The following is a 15795-nucleotide window of genomic DNA, read 5'->3' on the forward strand; positions in this document are numbered from 1 at the left end:
TTGGTCTTCAAGAAGGACCAAATTGACTATCACTTGTCAAAAGTGTTGTAGTGGGAATTTCTGTTTTGGTGCAGTTTGGAACAGATGATTCTGAGCTTCTTTCCAACTTTAAAATTCTGTGATTCTTTCCTATTGTTTCAGGCTATCAGATGAGCAGGTCTCGGTTTTTTTTTTAATTCTCCTCACTCATTACCGTAAGACCTTTATTGTGATCATAATGCTTTCAATAAGAGACTTACATGTTGAGTTATTAAATTTTAAATTTTAATGTTAGGAATTGTTATATCTAAAAGTATAGTTAACTACAAAAAAACCCCAAACAAACCAAAAACAACCAAACATTTGACTCAATAGAGTATAATTCAGCTTTAAAATTCTTTGCCACCAACAAATATCTCATATATAATACCTGATATTTAAAGCCCTTCACGACCTGACCCTTTTTCACCTTTCCAGTCTTTTTATATGGTACTTCCCCTTGTTTACTAAGATCTAGCTTCATCAACTTTCTTGTAATTTCTTATATATCACACTCCATCTCCCACCTCTCTGCTTTTTTTTTCTGGCTGTTCCTTAGGCCTGAAAAGCTCTTCTTCCTCACTTGCATTTCCTGGCTTCTCTAGCTTCCTTCAAAAAACTAAAATCTCACCTTCTCCAAGAGCCCCTTCCTGGTTCACATTCCCCACTACCACCCTTCTCCACTGTACTACTGTGCTTCAGATTTTCTTCCATGTATACTTATAAGTAAGTAGTTATGTACATGCTGTCCCCCTTATTAGGGAGTTCCTAGAGTGCTTGATTGGTTCTACCAATTATTGGGTTGAGGGCAAGGTTTATGTTTTTACATTTCTTCGAATCACTTAGGCCAAGAGCAAACATATAGTAAGTCTTTTTACACACACACACACACACACACACACACACACACACACACACACACACACACAGTTTTCAACATTCACTTTATAAGATTTTGAGTTTCAAATTTTTTTTTCTCCCTCCTTCTCCTCCTCAAGGTGGCATGCAATCTGATATTGGCTATACATGTACAATCATATTAAACATATTCCCACATCAGTCATGCTGTGAAAGAAAAATCAGAACAAAAGGTAAAAACCACGAGAAAGAAAAAACAAAAAGAGAAAATAATATTTTTCAATCTGCATTCAGACTCCATAGTTCTTTCTCTGGATGTGGATAACATTTTCCTTCATGAGTCTTTTGGAGTTGTCTTAGATCATTGTATTGCTGAGAAGAGCTAAGTCTATCAAAGTTGGTCATTGCACAGTGTTGCTGTTACTATGTACAATGTTCACCTGGTTTTGCTCACTTCACTCAGCATCAGTTCATGTAAGTTTTCTAGGTTTTTCTGAAATCTGCCTGCTAGATGAGCAGGTCTTAAAAAAGAAAAACAAAGATTTCCATGATAGTATAAATGGATGAATGCTATACTCTTTTAAAAATTGTGTATTTAAGTTTGAAATTATTGCATTAGACCCCACACACTCAATATATAGCAGCCAAAAAAAGTTAATAATATGTGATACCTCATTGAAAGGCATAGGGTCTGGAACAAGGGAGGTAATAGTCATGTCTTTTTTTAGGTCTGGAGATCACACAAGCTGGAAAGTATCCAGGAGAGTAAAGGCCCACAGTCTTGTGCTGTACTTAGAGGTGTAGTTGAAAGAACTGGGGGACTTTAATGCAGAAGAGAATACCCAGGGGAAACTTGATAGCTGTCTTCAAGTATCTGAAAGTCTGTCAGGTATTCAGCTTCTCCATCTCAGTCCCAGAGAGCAGAACTGTCAACAGTGGGTGGAAATTTCAAAGAGGAAGGTTTTCACCTTGGGCATAAGGAAACTTCTGACGAGCAGAGTTATCCCCAAATGGAATGAACTGCCTTGGGAGGCAGGGAGAGGGTTCGTACTTCAGGATTTTATCTAGGTCCCCTGAAGAGGGCTGGATGCCCACTAGTTGGGGATGGTTTCAGAGGTGATTCTTGTTTGTCTGTGGCTTGGGCTACAGGACCTCAGCGGTTCCTTTAAACCCTTAGAATCTATGGTTCTCCAGTAAGACTCAATAGGAGTTAAACCCATGAATATTTAACTATGGGTACTGATTGCATGCAGTCTTTCTAGTTCTTTTCCTTTGAAAATAAAACAGGAATTGATTTTGTAAAAGGGAAAAGCATAATACCTTAATCTCATGCTTACTCCTCTAATGATCGTTGAAAATAAGAAATCTGGTTTCAATGGCATTTGCTTTCATGGAGGGTAAACAACTCTGAGGAGGGACTCTGTTCTTGAAATTCTGTCCTTTTAAAGTTAGGGCAGTGGATTTGCTGTTCAGAGTTTTGAGTCTGTTTTCTAGTTTCTCTGCTGATTCATTATCATGTTAGAGAAATAAAATCTTACAATTATTAAGTCCAGCTCCTTGGCCAATGGGTAAATCTCATCTTTTTTTTTAGATCTGTCTTTTTAGTGCCTAACACAATGCTTCTTTCACATAGTAGGCACAGTTTGTTATTTGACTACCTGATCAACAATATTCTTGAAAGAAATTATCTAGCCTTGAACATCAGTGTTGACAGGAAATTTACTATCTCATGAGTTATTCAATAGCTAGCAATTATTAGTACTTTAAAGTTTTCAAAGTGCTTTCCATTCATTATCTCATTTGATCTTCATAAAAATCATACTTTGTAGGTGTTGTTATATCCATTTCAAAGGTGGGAAAACTGAGACTGAGCTTGGTTAAGGAGCTTGCCCATGGTCACACAGGTAGTAAGTGTCAAAAGTCAAAAGATTTAAATTCAGGTCTTCTCAAGTCCAAATCCAATACTCTATCCACTATGCTAACTAGCTGTCTACATTCTTAGACAGTTTCAATTATAGTGATGTTTTTCCTCATAGTTAACCAAATTTTTTGTTCTTGTAACTTCCACCTATTGGCCCTTCTATTAATTTTAGATGTGAAGCATTTATTAAGCACTTACTATATGCTAGGACCTTTACTAAGCCCCGGGGATACAAATAGAAGAAAACCAGATATTCCTGACTCTCAAGGAACTTACCTACTAATGGGAAAAGATACTACATGAAGGGCAGCCTGAAAGGTAGGGCAGGGTGTGAGAAAGAAGGGTCCCCTCATGGGGGTGGGAGGGTATTGAGGAAGTGGAACTGTCTAGAGATTAAGTGAGCTGGGAATAATTTGAGCATGGATGGGAGTCTTCAAGAAATGGTGATCTCTTCCATGGACTCAACTCTGAAGAGCAGGGCTCATTTTCCCTATGAAGCCAAGCAGAATAACATAACAACCCTTTAGGTTAAAGGCCATGATCATTTTGGATAATGAGCAAGCCATTTTACTACTTGGGTATTTACTTCATGCCACCAGTAAAATGCAGTGGCGTATTTGCTCTGCCAAGGAGTTGTGAAATTAACTGAGTCAAAGTTTGCAAGATCACTTGGGAGTCTCAGATTGTGTAGATGCTATAGGATCATGATTTGAAAAACTTACATTCATATTTATATATATGTATTTTATATGCATGTGTGTGTGTTTTGTATAATGTATTCCCAGAAAGTTGTTTGTAAGTTTGCTTTAAAAAAAAATGAACCCAATTGTAACTTCTAGGGGAACTTACTATCAGTGATTTGTAGGTAGAAACTCACTGTTTTTGGGTAATGAACGCACTAGTATTTCAGAAGATCTGTGATTTCATGCTTGTAGGCATTCCCTCTATTGCAGCATTTCAGTGCCTTTGAAGACATTTCATGAGTTGGGGCCAAAGGCAAAACTGTCACCTGGTGACCAACCCTCTGGTAATATACACATCGTTTGGGATTGTCATTCTTTTCCTGGGTTCGTAGGCTGAGCCTTCTGAGCTTAGTAGAACCTGCTAGAACTTAGGCTGTGATGGCATAGACTTTGAGAATCCAGGGTCACCATCACACTACACCATACATGTAGGCAGCAATGTGACACAATAGAGAGAACACTGAACCTGGAGTCAGGATGACCTGAGTTCACATCAAGCTTCAGATGCCTCCCAGTTGCTTAAACCTGGGCAAGTCACTTAAACTCTGTCTGCCTCAGTTTCCTCATCTGTAAAATGGAGATAGTAATAGCACCTACCTCCCAGGATTGTTTTGTTGATCAGATGAGATCATATTTGTAAAGCACTTTGTAAATCATAAAATGCCATATAAATTTTCATTATTATCATTACACCATGATGAAGCATTGAAATAGGAAATGTATTACAAATAATTACCTTCTAATTTTTTTTTTAGTTTGAATTTTTGCAAGATCCCTACTGGGTCATTTGAAAGTGAGAACATACTTATATTGTGCTAGTACTTTCAGTAAGTTTATGTTGTGTTTTCTCAGATAGGACAATTGACTATGGAAAATTTTGAAATATAGGGCATCTTTTGTCTTTTTTTTTAAAAGTTATGCTTCTCTTCCAGGTAATCCTCTATTCCTGTGAAAATGGTGTTTTAAAGATTTCTAACACACTCTGTGAGTTGAACATTTTCCTTGTTTTCTAGTTGCTGGCCCTTTTCCAGAAGCAGAGTGATTGATTTAAACATGGCCCAAATTAGAGAAGCAAAGTACATGTTGTAATAATTTTCTTATCTTTAAACTCAGACATTCCTTTTTTGTCTTTGAGTCTTGTTACACCTTGATGTATTGGGTAGCTAGATGACTTTCTGAAGAGTGTATTATAAAATGAAATGTTGCAGAAATTCATTTTCCTGCTGACAGTGAATTCCAGATGGAATGAGGTCAAAGTTGGCCCAGGAGTGAGTTCAAAGGGAGAAGTGGTTTTGTCATGACCTCTCTTCCTAGTCCTGTCTCTTGTCTCCCCTGTTTTGTCCCATTCCCCCATGCTTTCAGGTTGTCTTCCTTGTCAGCGCTGCTGCCTGGCTAAGTTACCACAAATGAAGATCCCCTGGAGCTGGGAAAAAGAACTTCCTGCCTCCCAGCTGATTGCTTCATTCTGTTACTGCCTGCCTGCAGCCTGAGCTGTGTAGCCTTTAGAAATGGGAGTGATTAGTATTTTGGCATAGACAGTGTCATCGATTTAGAGCTAGAATAGACGATTGAATCCAACCCCCTCATTTTAACAGATGAGGAAACTTAGACAGACATAGACTTTGTGACTTGCTCAGAGTCACACAGCTAGTAGAGTTCTTAGGTCGCATTTGAACTCAGGTCTTGAACTCAAGTCCAGAACTCTATCCATTGTACCACCTGTTTTGAACCCAACAGCATTTTATTTTTCTAGACTTCATTCTCTTTTGATTTCTCTTTTAATCTTCTGACACTTTTTTTTAATTGTACCCCACCCCTTTTTTGTGATATTTTTTCTTCCCTTGACTTCCTGGTACTATTCTCTCAGTTCCTTTATAGTTCTGATAATTTCTACAGTCTCCTTTCTTTTCCTACAGTAACAGCCTGGGTCCTCATTACTCCTTGCTTTGAGTATTAGAACACCTTACTTGTAAAGTTTCTTGCCTCCAGTCTTGGATGCTCTCTCCATCAAAAAAAAATGCCTACCATTGCAAGATTAATTATTCTAATGTGCTGTTCTTGCTAGTGTCTAGCCTCCTATGAAAATATTTTCTGTCGGAGGATTGGACTTAGGTCTTTCTGACTCCAGGCCTGATGCTCCATCTCTCTGCCTCCTTCCCCAGCACATAGACTTTTGGTTTTGGGAGAGATATTGGCAGTTTTTTGCTTCTAAGGGAAGTGTAAGGTCGATGGGGAATAAGATCTTCCCCGCCCATCAATAGGGCTCATGTGGAGTCCATTAAGGGAAGCTTGCTTGCTTGTAGGAAGGCTTACACACCTTTTGTTAATTTCTAATTAGGCACTGAGCCTAAAGAGTATATATTCTGAGAGGTGAGCTTTTGCTTTGGGGGCTTGCTGATGAGGAAGATGTGATTCCCTGGTCGAGACTCTGAGCGGCCATATGTTCAGAGCTCCCTGACTCCTCAGAGGTAAAGACTCTCTCAATTCAGTGGTGGATGTAAAGCTTTGATTCAGGGAGTAGAGCCCTGTCTGTTGGTCTTTATTTCTCTATTCTGTATTTTCTCTGTCTGTATTTTATGTAATTAAAAGAAGATTATTGACACCTATTTGAGCAGTCTTTCCTAGTAGAGTAGATAAAAGAACCTGTACTAGGAGCCATCCTGGGTATGCCAGTGTGATTGCTGTTACAGCAAGTAAGCAAATTTTGCTGTTGTGTAGAATCGATGTTATTGAATAAATGTAGCATATCTTCATCAGTTTGCATGAAATTTTATTGTTTTTCTAAATGCTTCACATAATTTTCTTATATGCTCTGTACAATAGCCCTTTGGCTTAGGGCAGATGGTTCTTATTCCCATTTTATGAATGGATATACTGAGTCAGAGAGGGAAAGTGACTTGTTCAGGGTCACACAGCAAGTTGGTGATGGAGCCAGCATTAGAACTCGGGTCTTATGATACTTGGTCTTGTGTTTTTTTCTTTGCTTTATGAGGCTAGGGATAGAGACTGGACCTGTACTATTTTTAGATTAGAGAGTTCCCAGGTGAGGAAACTCCCTCTATCAATGCAAGTCGACACCTTCTTTGCAATTGATCATCTTAGAGAGTTGACTAAAGAACTAAGAGGTTAAGTGACTTACTGAGGGTCATATCACTAGTATGTGTCTGTCACAGATGGGACTGGAACCTGAATCTTCCTGGTTCCAAAGCTGGATCTTTATCCTTTAAACTATAATCCTACAGGGACTATACAAAAACATTTGTATTATGAATTATTCAGAGTTGATGCTAATAATTCTTTTTTTTATCCTAAAAATTGAAATCCATTAGCACATTCCAGTAGAATTGAAAGGGATTTACTTTTGAATGGGAGAAGGAAAATCATAGATATTAGAACAGTAGGAGAGAACTGAGGCTTTAGGTTTTGTTGTTGTTTTTTTTTCTCATTCTCTGTTCTTGCAATTTAATGTGCAGGCCCTCCATCTCACACTTGGATTATAATGCCTTCTGGTTGGGATCCCTGACTGAAGCCTCTCCCCACAATCCACTCAGCTGTCAAACTGATTTTTCAGAAGTTAAGGTCTGACCTTTTCAACCTCATTTCCCACCATTCAGTAAACTGCCTATCACTGCCATGATCAAATACAAAATCATCTGGTTGGGGTTCAAAGTCTTTCATAAACCTAGCCCTTTGCTACCTTTCCAGTCTTCTTATACCTTACTCACTCGCAAATACTCTATGATCTGCTGATCCTGGCTTCCTGGAACATGACATTCCATTGTCCATTTTCACTGGTTGTCCCCCATTCTCTTCTCTTTCCCTCTTATCTTTGCCTTCTGGCTTCCTTCAAGGCCTAGGTCAAATCTTACCTTCTACAGGAAGCATTTTTTTCTGATCCTTCTTAATTCTAGTGCCTTTCCTCTGTTGATTATCTCCAGTTTATCCTCTATGTATCTTGTTTGTACAGAGTTGTTTGCATGTTGTCTCCCTCAGTAGATTGTGAGCTCCTTGAGAGCAGGGAATGCTTTTCTTTGTATCTCCAGTACTTAGCACAATGGCTGGCACCTAATAGGAGCTTAATAAATGCTCGTTGACTGACTGACTCTTGGTTGCTAGGAGCCAAGGGATTTTTTTGATTCTTGTATGCATAGAAAGAGATAGAATTAACGCCTTGACTTCTCCTGCCTTGATCTTACCCAGTTTTGGCTTGCTGACCTTCTCAGCAGGTGTACATTGGCTGAGAAGGAAAAAGAGAAAATCCAGTACAGGAGGATGGGGTGAGGAGGTAGGGTAGACATGGATTACAGATTAGTGTTGCCCGGCCACCATTTCATTTGTTTTTTAATCCCTCTCTTTCCCTGGTTTATCTTCAAAGCATATAATTGTCTACCAGAAAATAAGATATAGAGATTATGTATCCTGGAGTTTAAGGTACTCTTCAGAACACATTGAATTAAAATTAGAAAGCTCTATGGAAAGGAGACTCAGGCAAGAAACTAGCAGATGTGTTGGGCTCTCTGATGGTTTTTGACATAGTGCTGAGTAATGTATATTCTAACTAGGTCACAAGAAACAAAGTAATGCCCCGTAGAACCCTCTCACCTCAGTAACTATTAAGGAAGTAATCTTTGATGCCAACTATCACTGAAATAAGTGCCCATGACATTGACAGCAGCACAAAACCTGCCTATATGCTCAGCAGAGTGTACTCATTTTTAGGACCACCTTTGATCCCAGAGCTTCTGGATAGTCAGTCAGTCTATTTTTGCTTCTGCTGGAGAGCAGATAATCACCAAGACCCCCTCGTGTTGACAAGGAGAAAGGTGAGGTGCTAATTAGCATAATCTAGTGCTCCTTTGAATTTAATTTGATTTATAAAATGAAGTATTTTCAGAATAACTTGTGAAGAAAAAAGCAAGAATAGAGTTATAAGGAAAAAATCTTACTTTTTATAAGGTAGAGGTAAACTTATAATGGAACAAAAAAAGATAACTAAGGGAGGTTATAAATGATAGTAGAAATAACTGACATTTATATAGTGCCTTAGGGTTTACAAAAGAAAGAAGAAGGCTGGGAAGTGCTTGGCTCCTGCCCTCCTTGGTCTTCCTACCTCCTAACATTACCAGAAGAGTTCTTAAACTCTGGAGTCAAACCCTGGCTCCAGCTTAGCCATAAAAATTTGATTAGTTTCAAAGGTTAGGTGTGTTAGTATTTTAGGGTGGTTTTAGTTAAAATTATGATGAGAAACTCTTATTTTCATTATCTTCCTTCATTTACATGTTAAGCATAGTTTCCCAGCTTACCAATTATCCAGATTCTTTAGTTCCCCAGAATTCTAAGTGAATATAGGGAAAAATAAAATTTATTTTTAAAATTGTAATTTGGCACAATTAGGTAATCTTCATAATTTCCATGTGTGTTCAGTTATGTCCAGTTCTTTGTGGGTATGTCCAACTTCATTTGGGGTTTATTTGGTAAAGATACTAGAGTAGTTTGCCATTTCCTTCTCCAGCTCATTTTACAAATGAGGAAACTGAGGCAAAAAGGGTTCAGGGTCACACAGCTTGTATCTGAGGCTGCATTTGAACTCAGGTCTTCCTGACTCCAGGCTCACACTCTGTCCATTGATGCCACTTGGCTTCCCTATAATGTCCCTGGTCAGTACCTAAAGCAGTAGGAGCTTTGTGGAATATAATTGAATCATTTTGTTTGTTTGTTTTTAGTCCAAAGGAGCCCTGAAGCAGAAAGTGTTATACATGAAATATGCTTTATTGTAACTGTTGAAAATACACTTCCCCATTATTTGCAACAGTTGCCTACCTAAGAACCTTAATAGAGATTTTACTTGAGTTGATGCTGACATGGATGGATTTATGGTCAATTGTACCCTCTACTCTAAAAATATACTGTATTCTGAATATTTTAAAATTTTATTTAGATTAAGGAAGTATAAGGGTAGAGCTCATTAAATAATTATGTCGGTATGGCAACATTAATTCCGTGCAACCATTTCTCCTCACAGGACCAAAAGCTTTCTTTTTTTGCCTTCTCTGGCCAGGAGGAAAATATCCTATGCTTGATTTCATAAAAGGTATTAAAGAGTACTTTATGACATTGGAGAGTACTACATAGGGCTATCTTGATAAAGATATTAATGAGTACTATATGGCTTCGATATGACTGTAATATAACTATTTTAGAAAATTTAATAAGAACCATGTTTTATGGTCACAGCAAAAAAAAAAAAAAGGACAAACGTTAGGACAATTTTTGAAATTCCTCCTCTGAATTTTAATCCATATTGATGTCAATGTTTAATAAATAAAAGTCATTTTTGGAAGGCTATTTCAGTTAAAGGCATGTGTATTTTTAGGTAGAAGCAATTTTACTTGATCAAGTTAAGTCTTTTCTAAGTGAGGGGCTGTTATCTCTATTATTTCATTGTGAAGGGGAATATTTGGAAAATTCATTTGTATCATTAGCCAATTTTCCCTTCTTGATAACATTATAAAAGAATTGCATCATCAAAGAAATGATAACAGAATGAACTTGTATGAGGTTTTGTCAAGTGATTAATAGAAGCCCACTCCAAGAAAGATCCTGGTCTTGCCCTCTTTGAACCCACATTCTCTTTTTTCCTTTTTAAAAACTTTAGTATTTTATTTTTCCTCAGTTACATGTAAAAACAATTTTTAACATTTGTTTTTAAAGCTTTGAGTTCCTAATTCTCTCCTTTCCTCCTTCCTCCCTTCCCCCATTGAGAAAGCAAACAATTTGATATAGATTATACATGCGTAGTCATGAAAAAAATTTCTATAATATAATAGTCATGTCATGAAAGAAAACATAGACAAAATACTCAAGAAAAATAAAGTAAAAAAAGTATGCTTCGATCTGTATTCAGATACCATCAGTTCTTTCTCTGGGGATGGATAGCATTTTTCATCATAAGTCCTTCACAGTTGTCTTGCATCATTGTATTGCTGAGAATAGCTAAGTCCTTCACAGCTGATCATCTTACAATATTGCTGTTACTTTGTACATAGTACATTTCACTTTGTATCAGTCCATGCAAGTTTTTCCAGGTTTTTCTGAGAGCATCCTTCAATCCACATTCTTGAAAAACCTCTAGTCATATGCTGTGTTGAGACGTCTTTCTTTTACATCTAACTTTACCTGCCCAAAAGTCAAATAAGTATGAATGCTGATTATAAGATGATGAATCACTGTGTATATTAAAGTAAGAAAATTATATTTCCCTATTAAGGATAAAAATTTAATACAGAGAAATTGAAGTATCTTAATTATAAAGCTACCCCTTGAAAAATCTTGTCAAGGAGCAAAGTCAATGAGAGACAAATATTTGATTAACCACAGTCTTTAGATGCTTCAAATTGGCAGAACATCCCAATTTCTGAAAAACTGACTTTAAGTCATTTATGGTGCTGAGCAAAGTTGTTCACATAGCAATCTATTTTTCTATGTAACATGTATGTTTATTAACCATATTTATGACACCTTTGGGGGTATAGTCTGGTACCATAAATATGGCTAATAAACATGAGTAAATCTCCCATAAGAGACAGGTGGTTAGATAGTGAGCTAGGCCTGGAGTTTGGAAGACCTGAATTCAAATTGAGCCTCAGACACTTACTAGCCATGTGGCCCTGGGTAAGTCACTTAATCTCGTTTTGCCTGATTCACTGGAGAAGGAAATGGCAAACCACTCCAGTATCTTTACCAAGAAAACCCCATGGACAGCATTGGCATGCTATTGTCTGTGGGGTCAGGAAGAGTTGGACATGACTGAAGGGCTCAACAACAACAACAACCACAACAACAACAGCAACCACCACCACCACCATTCTATATCAGATGCTGATACCAAAATTGAAGTCATCAGAAGCAGGACTTTAATCAAAGATCCAATACTCAGTTGGCAGCCCTTCCTTCTGAACGCTTAAGTTCTGGTTTAGATTTTGCTGCTGCCTTCTTCATACTCAGGGTTGGCTTCCCCTTTCCCTTTTCTTTTTGTAAAAATGAGACAGTTGCTTCTCCCTGTCTTACTGAGATTCAGTGAGCAGAATGTCATACTAGTCTAGAGAAGTTGAAAGAAATGTAGAGCCTGATAATAACAGCAGGGAGCATGGCATCATGGATAGAGAGCCTGCCTTGAAACTAGAAAGACTTGGGCTGTGGTTCCACTTCTTACACACCCTGGCTGTGTGACTCTGGGTAAATTACTTAACCTTTCAGTGCTTTAGGCAACTCTTATCAAGACTTTTAGTCACATAACAGGGGCTAACTTGCATTGGTAGAGGGAATTCTCTCACCTCAGAGTTCCCTATACTAAGGAAGTTACAAGCCTAGTCCCTATTCCCCCAACAATGCAAGAATAACTATATCTTATGTTGTTTGAGCCTCATAACAACCCTATGATGAAGTAGTAGAGGTGTCTCAAGCACTGTGTATTATCTCCACTTTAAAGATGAAGAAATTGAAGCTGAAAAGGTTATGTAACCCCTCCAGGGTCACATAGAGAGGTAGCATACAACTCAGGACTTCCTGACCACGGTGACCTCCAAAGTGAGGAGAGGAATCCTGGAATAACCCCAGGTTTTGAGTGGCTTCATCATCAAGGGAAGGATGGGAATAGAGTTCGATTCTCCCTCCGCCCTCCTTTCCTCCTACTCTCTTCTCTTCCCCAGAGCTGGTCATGAGCTTGTCTCCAACACAACTCTATGACCCCTTGAACACTTCTCTTCTCTTTCCTCAGTCTAGCCTACTGGGTGATGTACTGGGCTTGGGCTCTTCAGCGTACAAAATTCCCCATGAAAGCCAATCAAGCAGATTCTCGGTTGTATAGGAGAAGGTGCTTCTGACCCTTAAGAAAAAAATCGCTACTATAGTCCAGTGAAAAGAGCATTGAATCTGGTATCAAAGGACCTGGTTCAAATCCTGCCTCTATTTTACTATCTATGTGACTTCAGGAAACTCATATAACTTCCCTAACCCAAGAGGGTTGGGCTATATAGCTTCTGGGTGTCCTCAGTAGAGAGTATTTATTTATTTATTTACTCCTGCATTTATGCATTTACTTATGCATTTAGCCTTAGTCTCTCTCTGAGTTTCAGTCTTGTATTACCAACTGCCAGCATTTCAAATGGAACGCCTATAGCTGTTTCCATCTCAACTTGTCTGAAACAACTTTTTTTCCAGCCAAACCCAAACCACTTTTGATTTTAAAACATTTTTTCAGTCTCCCAGCTGCCCCTAAATTCTCAACCTTTTCATAATTCTCAACTCCTTCCTGTCCTCTCACTTCTTATATATAATCATGTGCCTTTACAGTATTTCCAGCATATGTTCCCCTCTCACTATTCACATAGCCACACAACCACCACTTTAGTTCAGGCATTCATTGCCTCTTGCTTGGGTTATTGCAATAGCCTTCTAATTTATTGGTCCCTTTGCCTCAAGTCACTTCCTACTCCAGTCCATCCACCATACAGCTGCCAAAATAATTCTTCCTAAGAGCAGGTCTGACTATATTACTCCCTTACTCAATAATACCAGTGGCTTCCTGTTGCCTCTAAGATAAAATATAAGGGTTTTTTTTCCCTTTCTCCTTGCCCCTCATTTATATTCTGTGTATGTCTTTAAAAAAGAAGCAAATATGTTTTTTGTAAGCAACAGATCCTGGGGCTTTTCTTATCCAATCTGTCGCTTTTAAAAAAAATTTAATGGATTTCTTAATCTATTTAAATGTAAAGTTATGAGAGGTTTATATTTTCCATTTGTCTCTAATATTGTCTTTTACTTTCAAATTAGGATTTACCCCCTTCTTCCTCTGTAGATACTGTACTGTGTCTCCTCAGTTATTTTAGCTTCATCTATTTTAAAGCAACTCTTTTTCTACCAGCTCTCTTCCCTTCAACTTCAAGCTGCCCCCTCTCCCTGTTTATTACTACTCCTTTCCCTAATTTTGGAGTTTCATTTATTAGTTTCTTTTTCTTTCTCTGTTTTTTACAAAGCCCCTCACAACCTGACCTCAGTCTATCTCTCCAGGCTCATCCCTGTATACAGTATTCTTCTCCCAGGCCTCTATGGTCCAGTCACACTGGCTCTCTTTTTGTTTCTCTGATATTCCATCTTCCATCTAATTCCTTTGCACTGCCAGTCTCCCATGCCTGGAGTGCCCGCCTTCCTCATCAATCCTTTCTCTGCCTTCAAGACTCTTTTTTCTGTTAGGTTTCAGCTCAAGAACCATCTTCTATGTGAAACCTTTCCTTGACAACCTCCTACCAAGTGCTGGTGCCCGCCCTTTCAAAATGACTCAGGAAGAGAGAGTGAGGCTGATGACTTTGCTCAGCTCTACCTCACTTCAATCTAATTCACGAGCAAGTCAAGACATTACTGGTGATGTCACTGGTCGTCTTCTAGAATGAAGGAGCAACAACAAAACAACACCAAAAACAGCTTGTATTTTGGTTTCGTGTGTCCGTATATATGTGTACATGTTGTATCTCCCAATAGGATTTAAGCTTCTACAGGGCAGGAACTCATTTTTTCCTTTGTATTTCCAGACCCTATTATAGTCCACCACTAGAGTAAGTGCTTGATAAATTCCTATCACTCAATTAATAATTTATTGCATCTTAGTATGAATGATGGTTTTATCTGAGTATTCTTTTAAACCAAAATGTGATGTGGTAAATATCCAACCAGACATAAATTGACTAGTGCATATCAGAGTGGAGTAGGGAGGTATCAATGGGAGGAGAATTAGGTAGTAGGAGAAAAAAGGGAGCAGAAAGAATATGAGAGGGATGGATGAAAAGATTTGCTTTGGACTAGGACTAACCCAGACACTGACATCTACTCTATTGCTGTGGCCTAGGAGAAATGCTTACTTTCTAGCAGGATAAAGCAGAACTATGCAAATCACCTGCAGTGCTTCTGGGGAAAAAACACCAAGTAATTCAGGTGTTACTTGTTCCCTTTACCTGCCTAACTCTTTGTTTGAATCCTCATTAGACTTCCTTTTCTTCTCGAAGCATTTTACATAAGTTGAATGTCTTCATCGTGATTCTCTTCAATGCAGAGCCTAGATGTTTCTCTAGGGGCATCTCTATCTATTTATGGACTCTGACTCAAACTATTTCATCATTCTAAATGGGGAATAATTTTTAATTCATTCCCTTTCTCTGGCCCTGGCATCACTGTGCTAAGGGCATTCTTAACTATCCTCTCCGTGCCTGTTAGCTGTAACTGGACTGCCCTGCTAAACCCCACTCTCCCAGAAGACTGAAAGCTTGTTCCAGGTCGAGCACTATTGAATGCCATGTTCGGGCACGGTCTGTGAGAGCTTGAATATTATTGTTGTGCGGTGTGAAGAATTCTTGTTCAATTAAGAAGGCATTGAAATAAAGGTTTCTTACATGGGAGTATTTAATGTGATTGTTTGAGTGTGGATGTATAGGGTCTCCCAAAAGTCTTCATGCAGCTTTAGTAGTTTAAATATGTACATGCTATATTGTATTATGTAAATTTAGTGGTAGACTTGTTTAGTGTGTGTGTATGTGTAGGATTTTTTAAAAAATTTATTATTATATTTTTTTGCTTAGGAGCCAAGGTGTGTTGGCTTCACGTCAATGAATAATTTTAGTTTCAGAGATAAAGGAAAACAAACGTGCCTATCTGCAGCAATGCAGCTACTTAAATGCCAAATTGCCCACTGATTTAAAAAAAAACAACAACCCCCAAAACAGAGAGAATAAGGGTGTACCATAATAAGTAATAGTGGTGTTTCAGTTTTTAAGCTTAATTCTGATAAATGTGAAAATGGTTTTAATTGCTAGTTTTAATGAAGAAATATGCATGTGTTTTTCTTTCTCCCTAGTTTCTGCTGTGGCTGCTGAAGATGTAAAGAAAGATGCTAAGAATTCACAGGTACTAATTCTAGTTGTGAAAATATTCTCTTTGTCTAAAATTCTTCACAGAACAAAAGATAAAGATGCTTTTTTTTCTTAGACTAATGTGAAAAGGGGATTAGAAAACTTATGAAGTCAGAGAATGTTAGACCTGGACATATCATTTAGGATCAACTCAAGTTCAAGTGCCTCATTTTACAGATGAGAAAACTGAGGCATAGGGATATGAAGGGGCTTGTCTAACTAAGGTCACCTAGCAAAAGTTGGCTCCATAGCCAGGACCTGAACCCAAGCCAACAATCTTTCTCCCTTAGCACACTTC

The 15795-nt window shown here is 38.2% G+C and overlaps 1 protein-coding gene across 1 annotated transcript in view; it reads left to right on the forward strand.

The window, feature by feature from the left end:
• B3GLCT (beta 3-glucosyltransferase) overlaps window positions 1-15795 on the forward strand; it is a 124697-nt gene that overhangs the window by 10377 nt on the left and 98525 nt on the right. The window contains exon 2 of the mRNA XM_036742638.1: window positions 15443-15492. Coding sequence (XP_036598533.1) covers window positions 15443-15492 — 50 coding nt within the window. The remainder of the gene's footprint in view (window positions 1-15442; window positions 15493-15795) is intronic.

The sequence above is a fragment of the Trichosurus vulpecula genome, chromosome 2, assembly GCF_011100635.1.
Source record: "Trichosurus vulpecula isolate mTriVul1 chromosome 2, mTriVul1.pri, whole genome shotgun sequence".
Classification (NCBI taxonomy): domain Eukaryota; kingdom Metazoa; phylum Chordata; class Mammalia; order Diprotodontia; family Phalangeridae; genus Trichosurus; species Trichosurus vulpecula.